We start from the raw sequence: 14742 nt of genomic DNA, 5'->3' as shown, positions 1-14742 counted from the left end.
ATTTTTTGCTGACCTTGATAAAAATCACAATATATAGTGTAGCATAGTGGTTAAAACTGTGGAATCTCAATGCAAAGGTCAAGGGTTCAAACCCCACATGGTACCTTTCTGCATGGAATTTTCATGATTTCTCTGTCCTTTTATGAGTTTTCAGTTATCTCTGGCTATGATGCCTGATTACACTATGATGGTTTTATTCTTTACTACACTATGAAACTTACTTACTACAATTATTATAGTATGTTGTTTTTTCACGTTTTTGCCATACTATACAACGTCTTTCTATCTTTTTTTGCTTTTAGGGCCTTACTGTACTATGATGTCTTCATACCTTGCCATACTATGACATTTTAAGATGGTTTTATGCTTTATTATACTTTGTAATTTTTTCAATTTTTTTGCCATAATATACTATGTCGTTTTTATTTCTTTTAGGGCCTTATTATACCATGACGTTTTCATACCTTGCCATACTATGACGTTTTCTGTTGATTTTATCCTGTATTATACTTTTTCATTTCTTGAATTTTTTTGCCATACTATACTATTTTGTGTTTTGCCATACTATACTATGATGTTTTTTTTTTGCTTTTAGAGCCATATTATACCATGACGTCTTCATACCTTGCCATACTATAACATTTTCAGATGGTTTTATGCTTTATTATACTTTGTCATTTTTTTTTATTTTTTCACCATACTATACTATGCCGTTTTTTCACATTTTTTGCCATACTATAATATGTCGTTTTTATTGCTTTTACAGCCTTATTATACCATGACATCTTTATACCTTGCCATATTATGACGTTTTCAGATGGTTTTATGCTTTATTATACTTTGTAATTTTTTCAATTTTTCCGCCATACTATACTATTTTGTGTTTTGCCATACTATACTATGTCGTTTTTATTACTTTTAGGGCCGTATTATACCATAACGTCTTCATACCTTGCCATACTATAACGTTATCTGTTGGTTTTATGCTTTATTATACTTTGTCATTTTTTCAATTTTTTTCGCCATACTATACTATGTCGTTTTTTCACATTTTTTGCCATACTATACTATGTCGTTTTTATTGCTTTTAGGGCCTTATTATACCATGACATCTTCATACCTTGCCATATTATGACGTTTTCAGATGGTTTTATGCTTTATTATCCTTTGTAATTTTTTCAATTTTTTTGCCATACTATACTATGTCGTTTTTTCACATTTTTTGCCATACTATACTATGTCGTTTTGATTGCTTTTAGGGCCTTATTATACCATGACATCTTTATACCTTGCCATATTATGACATTTTCAGATGGTTTTATGCTTTATTATGCTTTGTAATTTTTTCAATTTTTTTGCCATACTATACTATGTCGTTTTGATTGCTTTTAGGGCCTTATTATACCATGACGTCTTTATACCTTGCCATATTATGACGTATTCAGATGGTTTTATGCTTTATTATACTTTGTCATTTTTTCAATTTTTTCGCCATACTATACTATGTCGTTTTTTCACATTTTTTGCCATACTATACTATGTCGTTTTTTCACATTTTTTGCCATACTATACTATGTCGTTTTTATTGCTTTTAGGGCCTTATTATACCATGACGTCTTCATACCTAGCCATACTATGACGTTTTCTGTTGGTTTTATGCTGTATTATACTTTTTCATTTCTTGAATTTTTTTGCCATACTATACCATTTTGTGTTTTGCCATACTATACTATGATGTTTTTTTTTTGCTTTTAGAGCCATATTATACCATGACGTCTTCATACCTTGCCATACTATAACATTTTCAGATGGTTTTATGCTTTATTATACTTTGTCATTTTTTAAATTTTTTCACCATACTATACTATGCCGTTTTTTCACATTTTTTGCCATACTATAATATGTCGTTTTTATTGCTTTTACAGCCTTATTATACCATGACATCTTTATACCTTGCCATATTATGACGTTTTCAGATGGTTTTATGCTTTATTATACTTTGTAATTTTTTCAATTTTTCCGCCATACTATACTATGTCGTTTTTATTACTTTTAGGGCCGTATTATACCATAACGTCTTCATACCTTGCCATACTATAACGTTATCTGTTGGTTTTATGCTTTATTATACTTTGTCATTTTTTCAATTTTTTTCGCCATACTATACTATGTCGTTTTTTCACATTTTTTGCCATACTATACTATGTCGTTTTTTATTGCTTTTAGGGCCTTATTATACCATGACGTTTTCATACCTTGCCATACTATGATGTTTTCAGATGTTTTCATGCTGTATTATACTTTTTCATTTCTTGAATTTTTTTGCCATACTATACTATGTCGTTTTTTGCCATACTATACTATGTTTTTTTTTGCTTTTAGAGCCATATTATACCAGGACGTCTTCATACCTTGCCATACTATGACATTTTCAGATGGTTTTATGCTTTATTATACTATGACCTTCTTTTGACATTTTTATGCCATACCATACTATGACGTTTTTTGCCATTTTATACTATGACGTTTTTTTGCCATTTTTATACCACACTATCTATGACATTTTTTGATGTTTTTTGCCATATTATACTATGACGTTTTTATCCATACTAAAATATTACGTTTTTTTGACAATTTTATGCCATGCTATACTATTACGTTTTACATTATATGCCTTTGACGTTATATGACTTACTATTCTATTACTTTTTATGCTTTAGGATACCATGACCAATGACATATACATAACATACATATGCATCTGCATATCAAGAGTCATTTTACCATATGTGCCACCTATGAGAGGATATATCATAATGACAAATATACATACTCCGGATATTTTAAGATAATTTATAACATATATGAAATACTCATAGTAAATCGCAACTTTTGTAAAACAACATTCTACATGTTTGTATATTATTTTCTTAAAAATTTCTTATTAGAATCAAAATCAGAACTAGATTTATTTGTCACTACCATAATATACACTTCAACATACATGGAAGTGAAATACAATATATTATAACAATAGAAATCAGGGTGCATTTCACATTTAAAAACAACAAAAGACACATAATACACAGGACACAATACAAGTGTGGCATAAAAACATTAAAAAATCATGAAAAGAGAGAAGCATTAAGTTAAGTGGACACCTAGAGTGCTGGTGCATGTTATGTGCATGTCACATGGTCACATGGTGTTGGGGGCGGGGATGGGGGGCAGCATTTTCAGGGAGTTCATAGTCCTCATGGCTTGTGGATAAAAGCTATTACATAGTCTCATGGACCTTGCACGGATGCTCTGGAGCCTCCTTCCAGATGGCAAGAGTGCAAAGAGGTGGGAGTGGTGGTAGGGGTCAGACAGTTTTTCAGTGGCCTTCCTGTGTAGATGCCACTGAGGGGAGAGAAGACACCTGAGATCTTCTCTTCCACTCACATTATTCTTTGCAGGGACTTCAGTTCCTGTACCAGATGGTGATGCTGTGTGTCAGGATGCTTTCGATGGTTCAGTGTTCATGATGGATGAGGGGGAATTTGCTTTTTTAGGTTTCTGCAGGAAGTAGAGGCGCTGCTGGGCTTTTTTGGTGAGGGCTGTGGTGTTGATTGACCAGGTCAGGTCATCAGCGATGTGCACCCCAAGAACTTAGTACTGCTGACTTTTTCTACAGCAGGGCCGTTGATGGTCAGTGGGGCGTGCACGCTGCAATCTTTCCTGAAGTCGACTACCATCTCCTCTGTCTTCTCCACATTCAAGGAGAGGTTGTTGTTGCTGTAACACTGCTGTACCAAATAAGAAACCAAAACAAAACAAAGGCAAAATAAATCAAATTTTGCATTTCATAATAAATTTCAAAAATAATTTGATTTCCCAAAAACAAACGACAAAAAACCCAACAAAATAACATTTTCTTGACACAATCACAACCAGCCTTCTACATCAATAAACCTTTCCCATCTTTCTGTGTTTGCTAAAATCATCCTTAGTTTTGGCAATATATCCTTCAAAAATAACTTTTAATAAGCATTCTAAATTGATTAATATTCAAGGAAGCCACATCACCAGCATTGAAGATAAATGTTAACCAAACAAAATAATCAAATTAATAACAATTATTTTTCTGTGTAACATCACTTAACATAACTGAGAAGAAGTCCAGTGGAAAGCTCAGCTGCATTGCATTGCACATCTTTTGAACTTCCCTCCAAAAGGCTGACAAATGACATGACCAAAACAGATATACTGCTGACTCCGATTCAGTAAAACAAAAACATAACTCATCTGTCTCGGCAATACCCCAAATCTTTAACATTTTCTTTGTGGGCAAAAAATTGCTAGTTATTTTTAATAGAAAGAATCTCATAACTGTGTCTACTATTGTTTTATATATTAACTTTAATAGGACAGTCAAAAGTATCCTCTGATTTTTTTATAGGTGCTATATGGAGTAATAGATGTTGAGGTTAAATGAAATTTATAGATATTTTGATTTACCTTGTTTCCTATTATCCATATTTCTTATAGACGGTTGGCATACTAACAACTTAGTTTTACCATTGTTAATCTTTTGCTTCCAGTCTTTTCCTAAAGCAGAAATCAACCGGTTATCTGAATGAGAGGAACATATCTTTCCATACACTTCAATTAACTGGGTATACTTCTTAAGTTTACCATCTTGCCACACAATGTCATTTATAAACCAAACACCATGATCAAAAACATTTTTCCAAAATATTGATTTCCCTTCAATTAATATGATTGAATTTAATCGTATTATTTGCTGTAGAATGTCATCTCGAGTTTCTGGAGGATGATATTGAAAGCACAGCCAGCACCGAATGGATACATTGGGTGGACACTGGATACATTATCAATCAAATTATTCATGCAATGTATATGAGTTGGTTGAATCTGTTATCTGGTATAATCTGCTTAGAAACAATAGATGAGTGCTCTCCAGTAACCTACACAAATAGCAATCTTCATTTAAGTATAATTTTTTTACAAAAAATTTCAAGACAATAATATAAAGTTTCCAGATTTAATAGTTTTAACCGACCATGTTCATAATTATTATGAAAAACTCCTCTTATTGGGGTATTCGCCCAGGGCACCATACAAGCTAGAACCGCCACTGGCTGAGTCAATACACTCTTTGCTTCATGCAGAGAACAAGTGTTTTTTACTAAATATGCTACCTGTAATACTGTTAATCTCTAAAGTGATAATGTGGAAAGCACAGGGATGTCATCGTTGGATTGTAGTTAACTAAAGATGTCATTATTTCTATTTGTTTAAGGTTCGGAGGAGTCACCTGAGCCCTTGCCCATACCTACAGTGTTACTGGGCTATGACCGGGAGAGGGATTTCTTGGCGTTGTCTCCTTTGGCGTTACCTTTCTGGGAGAAGTTGTTACTGGAGCCTTATGGGGGGCAGCGGGATGTGGCCTATGTGGTACTGTGCCCTAATAGCCCCTCTCTGCTGGCTGCAGCCCGGGCCTTCTTCCAGGAGCTCAGTGCTGTTTATGAGGTACGACATTGGATTTTGATTCAGAAGAACAGTACATTGTTACATTTCAACACATATTTGAATGAAGATGGTGAATATTTAATGTGCAATAATAAATGTTTCTAATGAGAGACTGAACAGTTGCCCTGACTGACTCCATTTCCAGACGTGCCGCCTTGGGAAGCACCGTCCTCTGGCCAAGGTGTCCAGGGATGGCCTTGTGCGTGTGGGTGAAGATGTGGAGCCAGAAAAGCTGGAAGAGCTTGATGTGGACCAATGGATGACTGGGCCCTGGGCTGGACAGCAGCATGCCGACAACCTCAGCAAACTTAAACTGTATGCTTATGCCTGCAAACAACAGCTAGGTGAGAATATCTAATCTAATCCAATCTAATCTAATCTAATCTAATCTAGTTTAATCTAATCTAATCTAAGATTCCATTTTTCCTTCCTTCAGGTCCCCAGCTGTCAGCCCTGCCTCTGGACAGTAGTCTTCTGCTTCCTCCCAAAGCCCAGGCCCCTGCAAACAACACATCCTCAGCCCAGCCTGCCTCCTCTGGGCAGACTCAAGCCTGGGCTCCTGATGGAGAACAAGCTCAAGGTACTGTCAGTTCAGCAAATGCTCCAACCCCGACTGGAGCGACCTCAGGCCAGACCGGGGACACAACTCAAGGAGGGACCAGCGAATCAAAGGGGACCTCTAGTGCCACGCCACTAGCTAATACACCAGCAGAAAACCCTGAACTGTAAGACCTGATCTACTGGGATAAATGATCTAATTTCAAATGTTGTTCTACACATTCGAACCAGTACAACTTATTTCTTCTCCTGCTCTCTTTCAGGACTGCAGAGCAGTCTAGAATTGGCATCCCCACTGTAGGTGACTCAATGGACAGCCACGCCAACCCACCAGCTATTGTTATTTACATAGTGGATGCTTTTCTTAGCTCAAGTGCAGCGAGAAGTGAAGGGGGAGAGGAAGAAGAGGGTGACGAGATAGAGGCAGGTAGCATTTGGCTACTTGGGCTTCTTCGCTGCTACACAGAGATGCTACAGACTTTGCCTGAGATGATGAGACCTGCACTGGTGCTACAGGTACAAAGATACTTAAATTCACAGTAGGTAGGATTAAACAGAATTCACTCTCGCTTTTGTGATCATCATCCTGTTTTCTTTCTTTCTGTTGTCTCTATCTTACATAGGTGGTGTCATGCCAGTATCTTCTCCAGCCAGCCAGTGGTGAGAGCCATTTGTACCTGCAGCACCTGCGCTCCATGGCCTTCTCTTGCTACTCCCAGTGCAGGCGTCTGTTGCCCCAGCAAACACACATTAAGTCCCTGACTGGCTTTGGACCAGTGTCCACTGTCAATTCTGTACTAAAGGGTCCAGAGGTGAAAAAAAATTATGTAACTGTAACTTGTAAATTATGGTAATTACTCGTGACTTTGTTAATTTACTTTTTTAACTCTTCAAATATCAATTTCCTTCTCCAGCATCCAAGCCCACTGCAGATGTATTGTCCCCCGTTCATTCTTGGTCCGACCCGTCCCAAGCAGCCAGAACCAGGAGAAATATGGGCAGAGCTCCCTCCCAAATACAATGTGCTGTATGTAGGATACTGCTTATCACACGACCAGCGCTGGATCCTGGTATCCTGCACTGATCAGCAGGGGGAGCTCCTGGAGACCTGTATTATCAACATTGATGTACCCAACAGGTGAGAAATGGTGTTTTATCACCTGACTTCTGTGCAGAGTTGTCCTTTTTAACTTTCCTGCTTTTGTTGTTTCATGGCAAGACATTTTAATTCTCAGAACTCTCCATGTATTTCATTGTTTGTTCACTTCAGAGCGCGACGACCCAAAGTTTCAGCCAGGAAGATGGGACTACAGAAGCTGTGGGAGTGGTGCATTGGCATCATCCAGATGACCTCACTGCCATGGAGGATTGTGATTGGTCGATTAGGCAGACTGGGGCATGGGGAGCTAAAAGGTGAGTGACATCAGTTGAGAAGAAACCAGAGTCGTCTCGTATTAGTTTATAACCACTGTTATCACTTTGTTTCCCCAAGTGCTACACTGTGGAGTATAAATCAGTGAAAGCCAGAAGCCTCCACACTTGTGTGGATATTATGTCTCTCATTTCCCTCATTTGGAAACATCTATACATACAGTATGTGGTTTGGCTTTTACATAAGTCAGTCCATCTTCTTTCTCCTCAAAGGATGCTGGGATTCCTGTAGTTTGAAAGAAAGCGTTTGGAGGCTTAGCACCCTCCTGTATCTCCATTTCCTAAGACACTATTTCTGGCTTTAAGCAAAGACAAAGCCCTGGCCAGTTCCCTGATATTCACTTGAAGTACATATAGTCCTGGGTATACACAAGAGTAACACATATTAAATACAAACTTGTAGCAAACCTTCTTTTAAATTATTATAAACTTGTTCGAACATTTGTTAAAGAATTTTATCAACAGATCAGATGAACTGGGGAATGATTCACTTAAAGACTTTTCATCTCTCACCCGCTCTCCCTCTAAATGTCTCTGCTTTTATCTCTCTCTCTCTCTCTCACGTACACATGACCCCCCCACCCCCACCCCCCACCCCCCACCCTCTGACTCAACTAGACTGGAGCTCGTTCCTTGGGGAGCATTCCCTCCATTCAATAGGGCGCCAGCTGAGGGAGGCTTGTCGTATGTGTGGGATCTCAGCTGCTGACTCTCCCACGATCCTCAGCGCCTGCCTGGTAGCCATGGAGCCACAGGGTTCCTTTGTGATCATGCCTGGTTAGTATCACGTCCACTTTGTTCGTCATAAATGATGGTTATGCCAGCGGTGGTGTTTATGGTTATAATTATGCTGATAATGGTATAGGATATTACAATATACCAGAATTACAGTGAGTAACAGTAGTGTAAATGGACTCCTCACCTGTGCTGTGTTTCTGTATGTGTGTGTCCAGATGCAGTGACCATGGGCTCAGTGTTTGGACGCAGCACTGCTCTGAACCTGCAGACCTCGCAGCTGAACACGCCTCAGGATGCTTCCTGTACACACATCTTAGTCTTCCCTACTTCTGCCACCACACAGCTGGCACCCAGCTCCTACCCTACAGAGGACAATAATGGTAAAGAACAGCAGGATAACAGTCACACTGTAGTTACAAGATTACTCGAGATCCTTGTTTCAAAAAAGGCTTTAGATGTATTCTTTTGTACCAGCAGGGGGCATCTTTGTGCCAAAATATCTCTCCCAAAATCTCAGTCCCTTCACATCACAAATGGCTTGTGAAAAAACTGATGAAGTTCCTGATTTGGCCTACATTGTGCCGTGAACTAAAGATGGGAATATTAATTATGGGAACATTAATTGTGTTAATGATTAAAATGAGCCTAGACTGGACGGGTGTCATTGTTGATTAGCAAAGTTTAAACTAACTGGGGCTGTTCTCTCTGTGTTTTGTCCCTCAGATGACATGTTTGATCTGCCCTTTCCTGATGAACTGGAGAACGACATTGGCCAGGACATGATGCTGATCAACCTCCACCCTTCCCCCAACACCTCTCCTGTGCCCTCACCTGGATCTCCGTCTGGGATGGGAATGGGTTCACATTTCCAGCACAACAGGGTGAGTCAGGATCAATGGAAAGAATCATCCTACAGTTGTAGCTAATGACACCCTGTAACAAAAGAACAAAATACCATGTCTTTCCAACCTACATGGGGGAAAAAAAGCATGCTACTATATTTTCACATTACCATTTAATCATTGCTTTCAAAGAAGGGGCTGTTCTGCTGCTTTGTGACAAAAGAAAGAAGTAAGAAGCAGGGTTTGATCAGACCTAACTCATGATATAAATAACCTATAGACATTTGGCATTTTCACTGCTAATTATATGGGTAGTTTTGTGGAGCTAAAATGCATTCCTCGTCAGGTTCAGATCTGATTTTGTACTTTGAAGCACTGCAGTCTTAAGTGACACTCAGCACTTCATATTATCAAATGAGAATCAGAATTAGTGATTTGCCAAGTAAAATAGATGCAGAGGAATTTGTCTTGGAGGCAAAGGAGAAGAGATGTGTTGACAACCTATATTACACCACATTTCATACAGTACTGACAAACTGTGGGAACAGCCCCGGCAAAGTATATTGACCTGCAGGGAGAAAAAGCAAATGCATATGTTCTTTTGCAAAACCCCTTTGGCAGGAAAATTATCACCTTATAAAAGCAGAGGTTCGTTTGTATTTTTCCTCTTAAAATGGGGTTGCTGCAGCTTTACATATAACTTTACAGTACTATACAATACTATATATCCCTTGATCTACGAGGATTGCATACTATAACCTGCTTTCATGAGTTACCATGAACATCACGTGTTCACATTTTCTTGTTTAAAGAAGACAACCCACCCGTGCCAGTGCAGATGTTCAGAATTGAAAGATGCTTGAATGAATAAATGATATAGGCCATGACCCAGGATTTGTGAGGATCACAACAAAGGTTGTAATTGATTGCTGGCCCTGTCCTGTGTGTATATAGAGCCAGGGAGAGCGCTTGCTGTCCAGGGACAATCCACCAGAGGAGCTGAAGCAGCAGCCGCTGGCTCTGGGTTACTACGTCTCCACCGCACAAGCAAATGGACTTCCTCACTGGTTCTGGGCCTCCTGCCCGCAGGCTGAGAGCCAGTGTCCACTATTCCTCAAGGTACTCAAAACACTGTGTGTGTGTGTGTATATGCGTGGGCGACTGAATTTAAAGCTCATTTGATCTGAGAGCAAAACATGCAGAGATGATCAAGAATTGATGCAGAAATGCTCTAATTATGTGATTAAATATTAAAGAAGGTCACAGCTGCTCACTATAGCCAAGCATGCTTCAACATTTGACTGTGCCCTTTGCCCCTTCCCTTCAGGCGTCTCTCCACCACCACATCGCCATAGCCCAGTCAGATGAGCTGGTGTCAGACAAGACTAAGAGGACCCCTCACCCCTTAGACTCAAAGACCACCTCTGATGTGCTCAGGTAAATACTTAACACATGTTGGCCTTTCAGATTTGTTTATCATCTGCTGTACAGTGCTGGTTAAAGTGGCTACTAAATTATGTGTACAAAACAGAGTATATGTAAGAAGTGTAATAAGTCTGTGGATTATTCAAATAGCTGCTATATATATATATATATGTATATATATATGTGTGTGTGTGTGTGTGTGTGTTAAATTTAAAATATATGTTCCAAATAAGTAGATGTTTAATTTCCATAAAGTCGAATTATAATTCGAAATACAATTATTTAGCATTTGACTTGTCTTTGAAATGTTTACTACAGACAGGTGTACAGTATGTGGTAAAGTTATTTGTGTCTAAGTAAAAGTTAAAGCTTAAAAATAAAAAAATAAATATGTAATTAAAAATCGATTAATTGAGATATTATTAAAATAAAAAAGAACATATTTTCAAGTGCCATTAATTGTTTCAAAATTGTGATCAATTGCCAACAAATACTTTTGCTAAATCAATACTATGAATGAAAAAAACATGATGGAAAAAGGGGATTAACTGATCAATCTTAAAAATACAAATCATTTGAATATTTTCAAAAAGTCAGAATTTTGTGCAAATTGTCCTTGATAAAACTGTGTATTTTTCAAACACAGGTTTGTATTGGAGCAGTATAACGCCCTCTCCTGGTTGACGTGTACCCCTGCTACCCAAGATCGCCAATCCTGCCTGCCTGTCCACCTGGCTGTACTTATCCAAATGTACAATGCCATCCTGAACATGCTTTAGCTGTGCGAGACTTCAAGGACAACTCTAGGGGACTGATGGTCACCTTCATTTCCTGTGCCTACGCTTCCTCCTTCTGGGCACCAGAGAGCACCAGAACACTTCCGTCGTTTGGGTACAAGTGGATTTAATGGTCAAAGAAAGGACAGGGCAAGTCAGACTCTCCCGGGCCTGGAATGTAATGAATAAGAAGAGTGAAATGCTCTGAACAATAACTTTAGTTAACTGCAACACCGTGAAAATCCAGTTTGTACCTTCAAAACTGGCTGTGTGCCAGTTATGGTGCTTTTCGAGGAAGAAACAGATGGATCTATCCAACTATGCCCATTTTACTGACATATCACAATGTTAACTCTCTCCTGATCGAAGCAGCATTATGTCCCACATGGGCCACACCTCTCAGTGGCATTTGAAGCATCAGTGGATGACAGAAGCTCTCTCTGAGTCTCGTTACATCCTCACCTGTGAAAAGGGACATCTGTGCAGGGCCACATAACTCCATACTGTACAACCAGCAAAATGGCATGACAACACAAACCCATGGCTTTGTTACATCAATTAATGTGTTAATGGTGTTTTTAAATTTTTGTACAGAACTGCACTGTTGAGCTTCTTGGGACTTTGAGTCGGTTGATGAAACTTTTACCTTTACTCTGAGAGGGGCAAACGTCCTCATTTACTCCAAAGAGGGAGCATTTGATAATGGCACTTTTTCCTCACCTTCCAAAGTGTTGTAGATAAGAACACAATGGAAAATATTTGACCAATTAAGACAGAAGTGTTGTTTATAATGTAAGACATACATTTGCAAAGAATTGAGACTTATTTTTAATATTTAAAACATAAAAATGAGAAACTTAAACAAGGCCTTTTTTCCCAATTGACTGTTAATTGTCTTGGGAGCTGAAATAAAATTTGTCATTTTAATGCAATTGTAAAGATGCCATATTTATACAAATTATATCATGTCATAGAATTTGATATATATGTATATACATAAATATATATTACCTCTTCCAAGCAGGCACTTAATGATAAGGGTGATGGATTCAACCACCTCTTTAGAAATGGACACAGTATGAACATTTATCAAAGAAAATGCATTTGAGTTGTTTTTTTTTCTTTTTTTTTTTTCTTTTTTTTTTACAGATACTGAACATTTTAGCTTTTTATTTAAATGTTTAAATTTAAACTAATTGATGCAGGAGATACAGTATACTGTATATTTATAAAGTGTTCCTCTTCTGCTAAAAAACTTGAAATAGGCAATAGAAGACCATGGTATTTGAACATTGCAAGGTAATTAAATATTTAAGAATGATGCTTTATTTCACTGGCTCTCCTAAATGATGTCAAGCGAACCATTAGAAAGGCCTGTCTCTTCAGCTTCACTCAGTCTGCTCTTTGTTAGATTCCTAGCATGTTTGTATATACACTTTTCAGCTGTGTTTTTTGGAATTTTCTTAAAGCTGTACATTTCATGCTGGTTGGTTTACTTTCAAGTGATTCATATCAAAGTATTTTTTTGCTGTGAGCTTTTTTGATATATAGTATACGGCGCAAAACTCATTTAATTACAGCCAAGAGGTGAAATTGCCAAGTAAGTGTACACAAATGTACAGACAAGGGCAAGTTTGCAAAAAAAAATTGTTACATCTCTCATCACTTTGAATATCAAACAGATCCACTTTAGTGGCAGAGATCTGTTACTTTTACACTCTTTTTTAGTAAATTATTAAAACTCTTGAAAATGATGTTGTGTTTGGTTTCCTCTTTTAATCCAGAAGACTGTAAATCTCAGACTGTACATATGTTCCATTTTCTGATTTTGTCGCAGTTTATTTTGGTAATACAGTACTGATTAGAAGTGGTGGGCCATAACAAAATATTATTTACTCAAGTAATGCAATTAAATACAATTGTGAGGTACTTGTAGCTGATGCCACGTCATACTACATTTCAGAAGCAAATATACTTTTAACTGCACTACATTTACTAGTTAAGTTTCATGATAAAGATTTCATCTAAACGTATGATGATCTTATATGAAACTTGCTCCATTGCTGACAGTATTTCTGTTCTCTTTACCATTTTGAATGTAAGGCCTAATTTAACAGTGCCATATGTGTGAAGAGGAAGATAAGACTTTTCCTACACTGTATTATCAAAATGTGTGAATGACATCTGCCTTCCATATTACAACATCCACAGAGATTACAACTAAGGCTTGGCAATAACAATAAACATTACACCCGCCCTTGTGAATAAGACTGAACGTGACGATATCCTGATCTTTGACAAAGAGCAACATTTACTGACTAATTCATTGAGGCAAATGAAAATAATCATTGACACTCTCAAGTGAATATCACCCAGCTGTTGTCCTTCCTGTTCAACAAGATAGTCCAGCTTTGTAACATGTGTTCAGCTCACCAGTGCAAACATAAAAGCTGATTGAATTCCTTTAGAAGTAATAGAAACAAAAGGGAATAAAATAAATAAACTTTTACCACATTAAAAAGTTGGCATGGGTCAGTGTTAAAAAAATACTAGCTGGCTAATGAAATGGCACTGAGCCATGACGGGACTGCCACATCAGTCGAGTATTGTAGCCTACTCACATCAGGGATGAAGGCTGCTGGAAGCTGATGTTTGATGCCTGATTTCATAAACTCATGGGATGCTTTCTGTCTTAGCTGTTGCATGATTTGGAAGATAGTCCAAAATACGGGACAGTATCAAATGTGGGTGTGTCAACTGCCTGCTAAGGTGCGTGTGTGTGTGTTACTCTATTGGAGATTCTGAAGGACTAGATATGAAAAATGGTAAATGCATTTGTCAAACAAATGTTAAGGACTTTTAAATTAGCTCATTGTGTGTATGAAATGATTCTAGAGGATGTTCTCTTGAGGGGAGGTAAGAGCTGTGTTCCTTTTGTGTGATTTGGTGGGGGAGAATATGTGACGATGAGAGAGAAAAAGAGGTAGTGAAGGAGGTTCTGTTTGACCATCAGGGTCACATAAAATCCTTGAGCAAAAAACAGCAATTCTATGGACAACAAAACTAGACAAAAAGTCAGTCTTTGAGGGACTGGGCAGCTCGAGGACACCGTGAATGAAAAGGAGCGGGTAGCTGAAGAGTAAAAGCCACTGAAGAGTCACTTGTCGTGGTGGGGCTGTCTAATGGCCATCACAACTGGAGGAAGTGGACTCTTAATTGACTGCAACGTCTTTTCCACAGATGGCCTATTAGACCATGGCCATTCACCTGTTATCTGGCTTGCCAAGTGCATTGCTGCAGCCAAATGGCCTACAGACTGGACAAAGGAGGCCAGGGCTGGCTTGACATAGCATTAGCGCAAACACAATTAGAAGTCAGCGACATTTTATGTCGCTTTTCTGCCTACAGTGCACCACATGAGATGACAAGGTTGTTCA

The 14742-nt window shown here is 38.1% G+C and overlaps 1 protein-coding gene and 1 long non-coding RNA gene across 5 annotated transcripts in view; one reads left to right on the top strand and one right to left on the bottom strand.

Moving 5' to 3' along the window:
- LOC130186179 (mediator of RNA polymerase II transcription subunit 13-like) overlaps window positions 1-13057 on the top strand; it is a 105429-nt gene extending 92372 nt beyond the window's left edge. For all 4 annotated transcript variants that reach the window (XM_056402989.1, XM_056402988.1, XM_056402987.1 and 1 more), the window contains exons 19-31: window positions 5306-5535; window positions 5681-5879; window positions 5972-6260; window positions 6357-6609; window positions 6717-6905; window positions 7008-7231; window positions 7364-7506; window positions 8143-8301; window positions 8478-8642; window positions 8986-9143; window positions 10059-10223; window positions 10432-10541; window positions 11176-13057. In XM_056402989.1, the coding sequence (XP_056258964.1) occupies window positions 5306-5535; window positions 5681-5879; window positions 5972-6260; window positions 6357-6609; window positions 6717-6905; window positions 7008-7231; window positions 7364-7506; window positions 8143-8301; window positions 8478-8642; window positions 8986-9143; window positions 10059-10223; window positions 10432-10541; window positions 11176-11308 (2417 nt within the window). In that variant the 3' untranslated portion in view covers window positions 11309-13057. The remainder of the gene's footprint in view (window positions 1-5305; window positions 5536-5680; window positions 5880-5971; window positions 6261-6356; window positions 6610-6716; window positions 6906-7007; window positions 7232-7363; window positions 7507-8142; window positions 8302-8477; window positions 8643-8985; window positions 9144-10058; window positions 10224-10431; window positions 10542-11175) is intronic.
- Window positions 2841-14742, bottom strand: part of LOC130186180 (uncharacterized) — a 31837-nt gene continuing 19935 nt past the window's right edge. Inside the window, exons 4-7 of the long non-coding RNA XR_008830261.1 lie at window positions 9094-9195; window positions 8447-8624; window positions 5402-5524; window positions 2841-3788 (exon numbers count right to left, since the gene is read on the bottom strand). This is a non-coding gene — a long non-coding RNA (uncharacterized LOC130186180). The remainder of the gene's footprint in view (window positions 3789-5401; window positions 5525-8446; window positions 8625-9093; window positions 9196-14742) is intronic.

The sequence above is a fragment of the Seriola aureovittata genome, chromosome 18 (assembly GCF_021018895.1).
Source record: "Seriola aureovittata isolate HTS-2021-v1 ecotype China chromosome 18, ASM2101889v1, whole genome shotgun sequence".
Classification (NCBI taxonomy): Eukaryota; Metazoa; Chordata; class Actinopteri; order Carangiformes; family Carangidae; genus Seriola; species Seriola aureovittata.
Note: the sequence above shows the minus strand (reverse complement) of the source record. Positions and strands in the feature narration are given on the sequence as shown.